Below are 12,163 nucleotides of genomic sequence, written 5' to 3'. Positions count from 1 at the left end.
GTTATTTCCCACTCACTTCAAAATGTTTTGTTTATTCATCCATAAACTTGGGAAAAGTCAACCAACGTATGGATGTTGGACCTTAAAGCAACAGCATTAAGTTATCAGTAAACCCATTCACATATCATATAGGGTTCTTGACACACTATACTTCTCAAGAACTAAGTCGAACTTTTTTGATTGACAGATATCGATTTTTTACGTTATATAAAATTGTTTCCAGCATGTGGAAAACACACACAACAGAGAAATTTGATCCCAAAGTATGGCCTGTGTAAGTGAAAACCTGCAATCTCTGAGTACTTTCACTGCTTTTTATTAGTAAAAACCAGTTGTATGCAAACTGAAATAGCTAAAGAACACATGCAAAGGATCATTCCATCACTTCGCACCCCTAACTTAACAAATATACTGAATATTGCTATTAGCACCAAACTTAATGGCATAAAATTATAAACATCAATAAACCTAACACTCGTAATAACTTCATTTCTATTTTGGTTTCATAAGTTTTCAGTCCTTCATGGGTTAGACTGCACAATCGACCCTTCTGTTTTACTGTTTGAGTAAAAAAAAAAATTGTGTGCTAATAGTATGTATTTAACACTTCGAATTGCCACTGTGCATTCCTCAATTTAAAGTTACATTTCTATGAAATAATTTAAAAAATATTACTACTGTTTGACCAGCGATCCGAGAGCTCCAGTTGGCAAAGTGACAAGAAAAAAGGGAAGTTCATGAGCGGAAGGCAGGTGGGAGAACACCATTTGCGGTTGCACGTTGAACAGTGTTACCAATCTGCGAGGATGCTTATCCACCAGAACATAAGTAACGAAAACTGAGGGACATGCACAGAAGTAATTTAGGATTGTCACAAGGACTTGTTTTGTATCACAACCATACCATTTGTCCTTCTTACAATTTAAAGTAGAAGGATAGTAGGGTAAAGAATTGCAGTTTCACTTATAGGGGCATCGTTAGAATGGGGGTCGCGTCCTCTCCAAGATATTGGCAAGAAATAAAACAGAAAGAAGAAAATTTCATTGCAACAAAATAGACGCAAGTGAAATGTTCGTAAAGATGATGTGCAACACAATAAGCATACAGAAAAACAGAAACATTTGAATGACATTGTACAGAAAATTATGTGAAAAAAAAATGTGAAATAGCATACCTTTTGTGAAAGTAGTTCAATCGTTCAAGTCATCCGAATCGAAAGCTGACTCATCACTGTCATTTAAATTGATCACCAGAGGCTCACAGACTTCTTTGATTATTCCATCTCTGTCCCAACAGATATTTTCCAATGAAGAGACATGAGAGCAGTGTTTCTTCCACTTTTCGACTGTGACACTGTTAATCGCCTGTTCAGAGTACATCAACAGATTTGACATATTTGTGTCACCAGTTACGTTGTGATTGCGAATAAATCTTTTCACATCTGCCCAGACATATTCAATGTCATTAATATTGGATAACCTCAAGGTAACCTTAAAGCAACGTATCCATGTTCTTGGAGCATCGTGTCGAATTTGAGTATTTTCCTTGCAGGCACGTTTCTTCTCACCAGGTCTATTAACTCAACTTTGCGCATTTCGGACAATGCACGATCCTATTTGCAGGGAGCCAATCTAAAATTACTTGCTTAGTATTGGAAGCTGTTGGAACCTTGTTCAATATGATAGAGTGGTAAGGGGCATTGTCTATAACAACAACAGCAATAGGGGGAAGGTTCGGAATTAGTTTTTCCTTTGCCCACTTTTCGAAGATAGTCGAGTTCATCTGACCATGATAATCTCCACTTGTTGTATTGGCTTTGTACAATAAATTTGAATTCGCTATGAAACCTATTTCTCCCCCACACAAAACAATTATGCACCATGATGCATTACCGGTTTGAACCACTCCACATTCGTCTTTACTTTGCCAGCATTATCCAAATGTAAGGTTGCTGTCTATCCACGTTTCGTCCACAAACACAAGAGGCCTATTTTCTTCCCTTAACGTCGTATTGTTCTCAAATACAGGATTCTAGCTAAAACTATATCCATTTCGTTCCATGATGAACTTTCTTTTGTTCCGTGACGTTTTGAAACAAAAACCGATCTCGTGGAGAATTTTCCTTAAGGTTTCACTTTTCCGACGAAACCCAATGCGTTCGTTCAACACAGGAAGCAATTTATGAATGGTTGGCACAGTTTTCTCGACCACGTAAAATTCATGTACAGCTCTTCTTATTACAGCAGTCTCACAATCGTCTAAAGCGACATTCTCAATAATGCTGTTTCTCTGGTGTTTTCAGGGTGATCGAAATTGCAGGTTATCTTCGCCATTTGCTTCACTGTGAATTCTCTTCACAGTCGCCTCTGATACGCCTGCAATTGCACTGGCACATTTTGTAGCCTCCGAAATTGGAATCAGGGGGTGGCATTCTAATGCTTCTTTGTCGCAGAATGGAAGCACATTGTACACCATCTGCTTGCACGCGCTGTGTAGAGGTTTAACACCAGAACGTTGTGACAGCCCTACCTCCATCATTACAAAAGCAGATACAGAACTTCGCACGAACACACTACAAACACACACACGAACAAACTTCAAGTCTTTCCGCGTTTTGTTTACTCCTCGTCCTGATTCCAACCTCACTTTACATCAAAGAAAGTTCCAAAAGATCCGTTTTCCCCCTAACAACCACATGTCAGGTCCACGTGGAGTCAAATAAATCGTTCCCTGAAACCTTTCCCACCAATAGCGTTCGTCCAAGAAATGACAGCTCTGGTCAAGTCCACGTGGAGTAAATGAGATGTTGCTAATTCGGTTTCCTTAGAGATTTCTGAACGCAAGGTTGCGATTCTTTATCTTAGCTAGGTTGTATTATTGTGCTGTGCTATTTTTTTATATATAATATGAAGACCTTGGGAGTAAAACGACGCAGTGAATGAATGGATGTCTAAACACTGCAGGCAAAAGTGACAACATCGCTTTACAGAAAAACAGGTGGTGGCCATGGACGTCAGCAGGATTTTTTCCAGGGAGGGACAAGGAAGGTATTTTTTTTTCCAGGGTGCAAACAAGGCACATTTTCTTAAAAAATAGTGGTTCCATGAAAAAAATTTCTTAAATTTGAATTTATGGTGATCATGCAATAATTAACACATATTATTGTGGCTAAAATGAAATTATATGTGTGAAATACATAATTTTTGGTTGACTTTCATTTTTTGTGCTCCCCCTTCCGGATGCCCATGGTGGTGGCTCAAAACCAGATACGGATCCAGTCAGCTTTCTCTGGGGTTGGGTCAAAGATGCCGAACTGGCACTATGTTCAAGACTTCAACTTTTTCAAAGGCGCCTCTCCACGGCCAGAGCACTTCCAATACCTTGTGTCAATATTCTCCGGTTGGCAACATTGCTTTCTTTCCCCACGTGACACTCGCGCTGCTCACGTTTCAGAGAAGCGCCTCCGCAAACTCCCCCAATTTACGACTGGACTCTGCTACTTTGGTCATGCGCAGAAAACTCGAGAGCTCTCAGATCGCTGGTCAAACAGTACATTACTTGCTAGCTGGTTTCCTTGAACCTAATCCATGTAACACACAGTATTCTCAGGTCGAATTTTGGTTTTCAACGGGAATATCCTATATGTGAATTTCCACTAGGATTCAACTTTTTTTAAATCATGTTTTCATTTAAAGGCAGGGCCGCGGCAGCGGTAGGTCAATCACCCCAGGGGCGGAGCCTGGAATCGGGGGCAATTAATACTACTTTTTCTCCACTTCCAATTGTTTCGTCACCTTCAATTTTACATTTCTGGAATCCTTGATTCATACCCTTTCCAACGATGTATCAAACATATTTGGTCGATTCGACATCCTTACCCCTTCATGTTTGATTTACTTTATTTTATAATATAGGCCTATTTATGAAATGGTAGGCAACATCCTGTCCGCTGCTGTTGTGAAATGTCATGTTGGATGCTACATTCACTTGTGCAAAGCCTTCGGGTGGTTCTGCTTCATGCTGACAGATGTACTTTACTTCACAATAACACATCTCTGCAAGCTACAAACAACTGAAAACAACATACTCTTCACAAACAATGCAAAATACTTCACTTTCTCGAGGGGGGGCAGAGGATATCATATGAGCATTCTGCAGCAAGAAAAACAAATAAATAAGACTATCACCTGGTGTGTTTTTCTATGTTCATCCAAATGCTTCTGCAGCCTGTAAACTTTGTTGCACTCAATGCATTTTATCTCTCCAGAATGCAACCGTTTATGCAACATGAGATTCGCAGGGTACACAAACTTCTTGTCACACCTATCGCACTTATACATGGTCTCCCTGTGCATAACCATATGTTTCTCTAAATAGATCGGTCTCCTGAACATGTGATTGCATACACTGCAGACAATTCTGCGACGATGATGCAACTTCATATGATCACGTAAAACTTTCATGGAACAACAAAACACCTTGTAGCACATTGGACACACCCGTTGCTTCTTCCTGTGAATGTCGGCCCAGATCTCACTGTAAAACACTTTGTCGCAGTTTTTACACAAATGAGGGCCAGTCCCGTCCGAATGAAATGTTGACTGATGCTCCTCAAACAATTCTAACGATAAACAGTCGACATTGCACACATCACACGCCAAGTTGAGTTCAATGTGAGTGTCTGTGTGAACCTTAAGTTCCTGGCCATTTTCAAAATGCTTCTCGCAGTACACACAAACATTACGAGATATACAAGGATTGTTTCGTGCATGATTCACAAGCCCTTTTCTCGTATTAAAGATACCTCCGCAACTGTCACAGAAGAACTTGGAGTTCTCCTTCTCTCCGTACGCTTCAGAGAATGTCTCTGATTCTGTGCACTCAATGCTTTTCTTATCGCAACCACTTGGTAAGGTGATAAGGACATTCACATTATCCACGCTACAGGCATTATCAATATTGCTGCTCGCACACATATCAGTATTCAATTCTTGCAACACCACTTCGTTAAATTTTCTTTCCTTTCTTGCGTAGGTCTTGCCACAAAATTTAACTTTCAGCGTTGAAGATTCGTCGTTACCATTTTCCTCAAAGTTCCCATTGCTACACTGCAAGCTGCCCTTCACCGGAGTGTTGCCATTTTCTTTACCATCATCTTTATCATAATCTTCAATTTCATCTTCAACTTGTACACCTGAAACACAGAAAACAGCAGCATTTAATATTTCCACGAAAACACACACACGAGGCCCATTAATTTAACACCAAGACAGAAATTTGGCCCAAAAGAATCCACTGAGCACTGTACGGAGATGGCAATGTCTGAGGATTTAGCAACAGTGGTGCTGTCACTGTAATTATGTTCAATGTGACATGAGAAATTGTAGTTTAAAGATGGTGCATGCTGTCTCATCATGTAGCATGATGGATAAATTAAAAACGAACAGCAAAAAATTTTTAATTATATTTTGCTGAATTTTATCAGCTGTTATTTAATTAGAACTTAATGACACTATGGTTTATAATAATTGGTACTTTGTATATCCTATTTTTGAACAAAATGTTTGCTATATTTGCACGTATTGTGTGGAAGAAACTTAAGGTGTTTACAATTTAGCTAACATATTACATTTCTCTTTTGCATGAGTACATATGTTTTGTTACTGTGCTTTTCCTTTGAAAATGTTACACAATATAAGGGCCTGAATAATTACCAGATTAATGTACTTTCAGCAAAAGTCATTATGAGAACTACCAATTACTTCTGTAGATAAATCTGTAAATTATTTCTTTCATCTGAAAGTTATTTAAATCTAAGGTGACCATATTTTTAAAACATTTTTCATAATTCTCTTGAAGGAAACACAGGACAGCAAACTATATCTACCCCTTTTAACATAAAAACTGTTTCATCAAAAATGTTTACATTTGAAAACTAATTAATTAAATAAGTGCATACTGTGTACATAATATGGTGATATGTACTGCACTTCAATCAAGTAGTCCTTTAGAATTAGAAGTCATTCATTGATATTTTGCTGATGAATGCATCTTGTTCAGTACATTCTTCTTTTCAAATAACATTTTGTAAAAGTTTATTTATATGCCGGCAAGTCATTTGTCACAAAAAAAGAGACTTTTGGCATCCCGTTTTACATTCAAAATATTGGCAGAAGAGTCCAAAAACACAGAATGTTCCAGTCTGGTCACCTGATTTAAATCATTGACTTGTTTTTGAAAATCATTTGATTTAAATCAAACAACCTTACTGATACGTAACTAAAAAGGGCATTCAATAAGTTTTGCACAGATGGGTATAATATTTTTATTAGTTGCAATATGATGATGAAATTTTAGGTGAACATACAATGATCCTTTGGCTAGAAGACCATGTCACTCAATGTAACCTCCATCTGCTGTGACTCATCTTGTCCGTTCTTTCCATGCCTTGAATGCACTTTGGTAAAATTCAGGTGGCTGACTTTTACACCATTGTTTCACACAAGAAATGAGGTCCTTGTCACTGTTGAATTTTTTCCCCCGCAGGTGGGCCTTCAGGTGACCAAACAGGAAGAAATCCGATGGAGCCAAGTCCAGACTATAGGGAGGCTGAGGGATGACTTCCCATCCCATGTTCATGATTTTTTGCTGTGTCATATGGCTGTGTGTGGCTTGGCATTGTCATGATGGAGTTTGATGACCTTACCTTGCAGCTCCGGTCTCTTGGTCTGGAGAGCACGTCGTAACTCCATCATGACAATGCCAAGCCACACACTGCCATGATGACACAGCAAAAAATCGTGAACACGGGATGGGAAGTCATCCCTCAGCCTCCCTATAGTCAGGACTTGGCTCCATCGGATTTCTTCCTGTTTGGTCACCTGAAGGCCCACCTGCGGGGGAAAACATTCAACAGTGACAAGGACCTCATTTCTTGTGTGAAACAATGGTGTGCAAGTCAGCCACCTGAATTTTACCAAAGTGCATTCAAGGCATGGAAAGAACGTTGGACGAGATGAGTCACAGCAGTTGGAGGCTACATTGAGTGACATGGTCTTCTAGCCAAAGGATCAAAGTATGTTCACCTAAAATTTCATCATCATATTGCAACTAATAAAAATATTATAACCATCTGTGCAAAACTTATTGAACGCCCTTTGTACATACTAATCCTGAAATGAAATTCACTAATCATGTGGCTGAAATTGTCATCAGGGCTCTATAACCTGCTTGATTTTTAGTTAACAACTACTCTAATACTTTTAGAACATACTTAGAATAAACATAATGCAAATTAAGAACCGAAGTGACAAATGCACCATAATCTCATTATGGATACTTTCACTTATCTAATTCATAACATGAATCATAACATACAGTAAGGTGCATATTAAAAAGAATATAGTTTATCAAAAAATAATTAAGAACCATGCTACACGTGTTTTAGTAACAACAAATCAAAAGGATAAAATACAGGGTTAGCCTTAAAGAAATAAGACACTTTCAAAGTTTTACAGAAAGAAGAGTTATAACAATAGGACTGAAATACTTACATGGTTTGAAGAGTACATACTGAAGCTTACATTGGTAAGTTATAAGTGTTCTGTGTGTAACCCTTTTGTAACACTACAGATATCAATGCGATAGTCCAGTTGTCCTCTCCCAGGACTTTTCCCCTTGCACAGACAACCAGTTTCCTTAAATGTCTTGCTCCAATCGTAGATTGACTGCCTTGTGGGTGGTTGTTTACCAAACAGTGTTCTAAAACGACGCTGCACGATAGTAACAGAATTTGTTTTGGCAAATTCCATCACGCAGAAAGCCATCTCCACCTGGCTAGTGGCCATACTGCTTGACTTACGTCAAGGGTGCTCACGTGATGCTGACGTCACGAAGCCAAACGAAAAGCGGAGGTCGTAAACTTGAAGACTTTCTCTATACAACAGTACTAAACGCTTTCTGATGTAACAAACCAATTTCAATTTATAAAGCGATTAAACTGTCTATATCTTTTAGGCAAACCCTTTATATAAAGAATTGTTTTATTTCTGTAGCGTTATATGAAAGTGGAACATACACTAAAAAGGGGTGGAATAAGTTAATATTTTTTAAAAATAAAATCCTTAGAAAAATATTTGAACCTCAAAAAGATAAACAGGCAAGTGTTTAAGGTTACCTAATAGTGAAGCTTTACTATTAAAGTTCAGTAATAATAAAGAATTAATTGGTTACTTAGCTAGACATGTTACATTGAAACTTACCTAATTCAGTCTGCTCAATACTTTTTCCTATCAACTCACATAGAGCTATTGTACTTTGAGAAACGCCAGTAGTCTGATCTTCTTCCTTCAATAACAAACAACTTGAGGATGACAGCATCGTTTCTTCATCTGCTGTGAAGCAGAGAGAGTCATCTGAGAAATATGGGGAAGCATGGATGACCTCTTCAACCAAAATTCCATCGTGATAATTCACTCCCTTTTCATATGTCAACAAGGATGTGTTAACCACATCACTACAATCCTGAACAAGCAATGTATCTGCAGTTCCAGTTTTACACACGAAAGATATTATCCCCAGCTTCAAATTGTTGCAAAGAGATGATGAAAAAGTATCATTGCTGAGAAACATGATTTGATCGACAGGTAATGAGCATATATCAACACCGGATTCCTCCATGTAGTTATCTGAAATTAATGAAACCAAATTAAGCTGCAACTTCAAAGTAATAGCAATAATTAGTTACTTACATTGCAAGCAGGTTGTCTGTTTATCTTTTTTACAATGAAAATTACAAAAGCTATTACTAAGGGTGCACAGATCTGTTCAATGAGAAGGCTGTTGAAATTCCACACTAGCATGTAATGTATAACAATGTAATAAGAACTTATTCTTTGGTAAATTACATGTTAGTCCATGCAAATATATAATACATTATTCTTCTATATAGCAGTCATATTAATATTAATATTTTTATTCTCTTGGCATTTCTCAGAAATGCAGTAATACTACATGATATAGGTTAATACAATGAAGGAGGGAAAATGAAATACTTACAGGCATAAGGACATTGAAACTATATGACTTATCCCGATATCCACACCTGGTTTTGTAGAGAACTATGCTAACAACTTCACCACAAGAGACCGAAAAACACCTATTCCTCATGTAAATAAAAACTGAAAATATCCAAAAATCAAGAGCTGACGAATGTATCTGAACTCATCATTTATTCAGGGTAAGGATTTTAAAAATGGTACTATAGAATTTTAACCTATATTATCAAAGAAATTATATTTTCATTTGAAATATAAGCAGGGAGAAATGAAAGTAGACATCATATATATTCATTTCTATTAAACCACAGAGAAAGTAAATTTACCTTCTCTGTGCCATTAATAATGCCAATTTTGTAACTCATAAATCCGATTCACATTTGTTTAACAGAGTGACTATTTTCACCAGGTGATGAGGCTAGCTTTTGAGCTATTTTCACCAGATTTTAAACTGCATGTGCATGATCTGCAAACTGGCCTGGACTGCTACATGGATGTGTGTATTCTTTAGTTGTTGATGTGTATGAAGCTTACCTTGGTGTGCATTTACTTTCGTGCAGGAGACAAGTAATTCTTTTCTGCACATCATGGAGTTGTAAAAGCACCGCCAGGTGTTGTGATGTGGACTGGTGCTGCTAATATGTCACGACATAAGTACGAAGGGGTATTACCTTCCTAAATGCATTCGTTGTTAGGTTAGGCATATCAGGTTTAGGGGTTCTAGCATTAAAATTACTTCGGTAAATAGCTTTCCAACACCTGATCATGTAATTTCTGGTCTTCAGCACTTTCTGCTATTCTCACTACCTGGTGACTAGTGGTCACACCAATTTTTAATTTAAAATAACTGGTACTATTATCGTATGAGGGAAACACCTACGAATCATATATTTCGGACTTCTTTACATTGCTAACATGTTATTTTCGAATGCGGAACATTTCTTAAGGTGAAATAATGCATTTCTAACTAAGATAATGTCTATTTCTTCTATTTACGAGTACTTACTGTTACTTGTTGTTTCTAATCTGTAATACATTATGGCCGTGATAGCGTACTGGTTTAGGGGGCATTCTGAGAGTGTTTTGTCGATTTATACAGTGTTGCAACCTCGTTCACCGGAAAATATCTACTTTCGTGCTAGGATTTGAAATTATGCTAATACGTTGCAAACCATTGACGTTAGCATCACAAACCATTGACGTTAGCCCCACAAACCATTGACGTTAGCCCCAAAAACCATTTTTCGTAAGGTTAGGTTAGGTTAAGGGTAATTATGCGATAACACCCGGACACCTTTCACTCATTTATTTCCTTCATTTTACCACTGGTACTTACCTATTTTGCCTTGCGGAACATTCTTTAAGGTGAAGTTATGCCTTACCTCCACAAACCATGCACATTAGCCCCAAAAACCATCCACGGGTAGCCCCACAAACCATTGACGTTAGCCCCAAAATCCATCCATGGGTAGCCCCACAAACCATTGACGTTAGCCCCAAAAACCATCCACGGCTAGCCCCACAAACCATTCACACAAGGTTAGGTTAGGCCTGTTAGGTTAGGTTCCATTAGCACTCATTTCACTCCTAAATTCATCGAAAAAACAAAGCGTGGAACCATCTGCACGCACACAATGTAAACAACGGCATAATGTGGCAGGCAATGCAATTTCTTACGTAAAAAGTGATTAATTCTTGTTCGGCAGCATTAAACTACGAAGTTTTACTTTCCGTGAAAGAAAATACCTCCAAGAACGTCCAGAATGCTAAAGAAACTCATTTCAGTAAGTACTTTCTCCTGTAAATTTGAAGAAATCCGTCCGGGCGATATCGCATATTTACCAGGTTAAGTTAGGTTAGGCAAACATAGTTAAAAAAAAAATAAAAATACTCGACACGTGGTTCTAGTGAAAACACGGCGCGGCTGAAACACTGGCTACGGGGTTGCATCATCTTAACACACGGAACATTGCACTCTCATGCAGAAAGCAAATGGCGGGAGCAGAAACAGCATGTCGGACAGAGATTTTCGCAGAAAACAACACGCATTCACATTAAAATGGATCAAATCTATATTCAGGAACTTCCACAACGCTAAAGAAAATGATTTCCGTAAGTACTTTCTCCTGTAAATTTGAAGGAATCCGTTTCCCTCATACGATAATGTTACCAAATAACTTCTTACCAGTAAGTTCAGCAACACTGCCAACGAATATAATAAAAGAAGATAAAATACAATGTTGAATATAATAAAAGAAGATAAAATACAATGTTATGTTATGATTCAGGTAATTATTTTGCTAGTGAAAATAGCCCTATATGCTATTCTCACCACCTGATGAAAATAGTCACAGCCTTTGTTTAAACAAATAAAATAGACAAGCTTATTTTTGGACTTTTAACCAATGTGTTATTTTCTAAATTACTAACGTTTCGGAGGCTGATTCTGCCTCCGTTTTCAGGGTAGTGTGTGATCCACTAAATCACATTGCAATCCCTGGACACATGATGTGTTTTGGGATGGTGTCTATATAGAGAATAAATTGATGCCTTGTAGGATTAGGTAAATTACCTAGGATTATTCTCGGTGGCCAAGGATCCACCTCGTCTGTCGGTTACAAGGACCTTTTGTACATGAAGTTGCCAGGGAGAATTATGAGTGGCCCAGGCTCCACTTCGTCTGGTGGTCACGTCAAGACTGTTTTTCTATATAGGTTGCCAGGGAGGATTAATTTGCGGTAGCTCAGGGCCAAAAAGTTAAAAGTCCAGAAATAAGAATGAATAAATCACCACAGACCAGCTACAAAGAAAAAAAACCTAGACAAGATTTGTACTCTATTTTCTTCCGACAGAAATTCGCAATAAAACGTACAATTAAAGTGCTCTTCAGCGACTCAAAAACAAATCGCCCCATGTACGTATATTCGGTAAAACATAATAGAAACTGTAAATACTGAGTTGTCTGTTAGAATTCAATTGAAAAACAATTCTATAGTGTACAGTATACCAGTTGCACAGATTACTCACCATGAGTGCCATTAGTGATTCATCTGTGATCTTTGCCAATATCTTTTATGTTGTACACCACGATTGAATTTTTTATAACG

At 37.8% G+C, this 12,163-nt stretch overlaps 1 protein-coding gene across 3 annotated transcripts in view; it reads right to left on the bottom strand.

The window, feature by feature from the left end:
* The window catches only part of LOC145981896 (uncharacterized), a 383,471-nt gene that overhangs the window by 48,659 nt on the left and 322,649 nt on the right, over window positions 1–12,163 (bottom strand). For 2 of the 3 annotated variants that reach the window (XM_083115385.1, XM_083115387.1), the window contains exons 1-3: window positions 11,929–12,066; window positions 8,262–8,687; window positions 4,188–5,194 (exon numbers count right to left, since the gene is read on the bottom strand). In XM_083115385.1, the coding sequence (XP_082971511.1) occupies window positions 4,188–5,194; window positions 8,262–8,679 (1,425 nt within the window). In that variant the 5' untranslated portion in view covers window positions 8,680–8,687; window positions 11,929–12,066. Of the gene's footprint in view, window positions 1–4,187; window positions 5,195–8,261; window positions 8,688–11,928; window positions 12,067–12,163 lie in introns of those variants that run through there. The other variant, XM_083115386.1, reaches the window with a different exon arrangement.

This window comes from Lepisma saccharinum, chromosome 30, assembly GCF_977018435.1.
Source record: "Lepisma saccharinum chromosome 30, izLepSacc3.1, whole genome shotgun sequence".
Classification (NCBI taxonomy): Eukaryota; Metazoa; Arthropoda; class Insecta; order Zygentoma; family Lepismatidae; genus Lepisma; species Lepisma saccharinum.
Note: the sequence above shows the minus strand (reverse complement) of the source record. Positions and strands in the feature narration are given on the sequence as shown.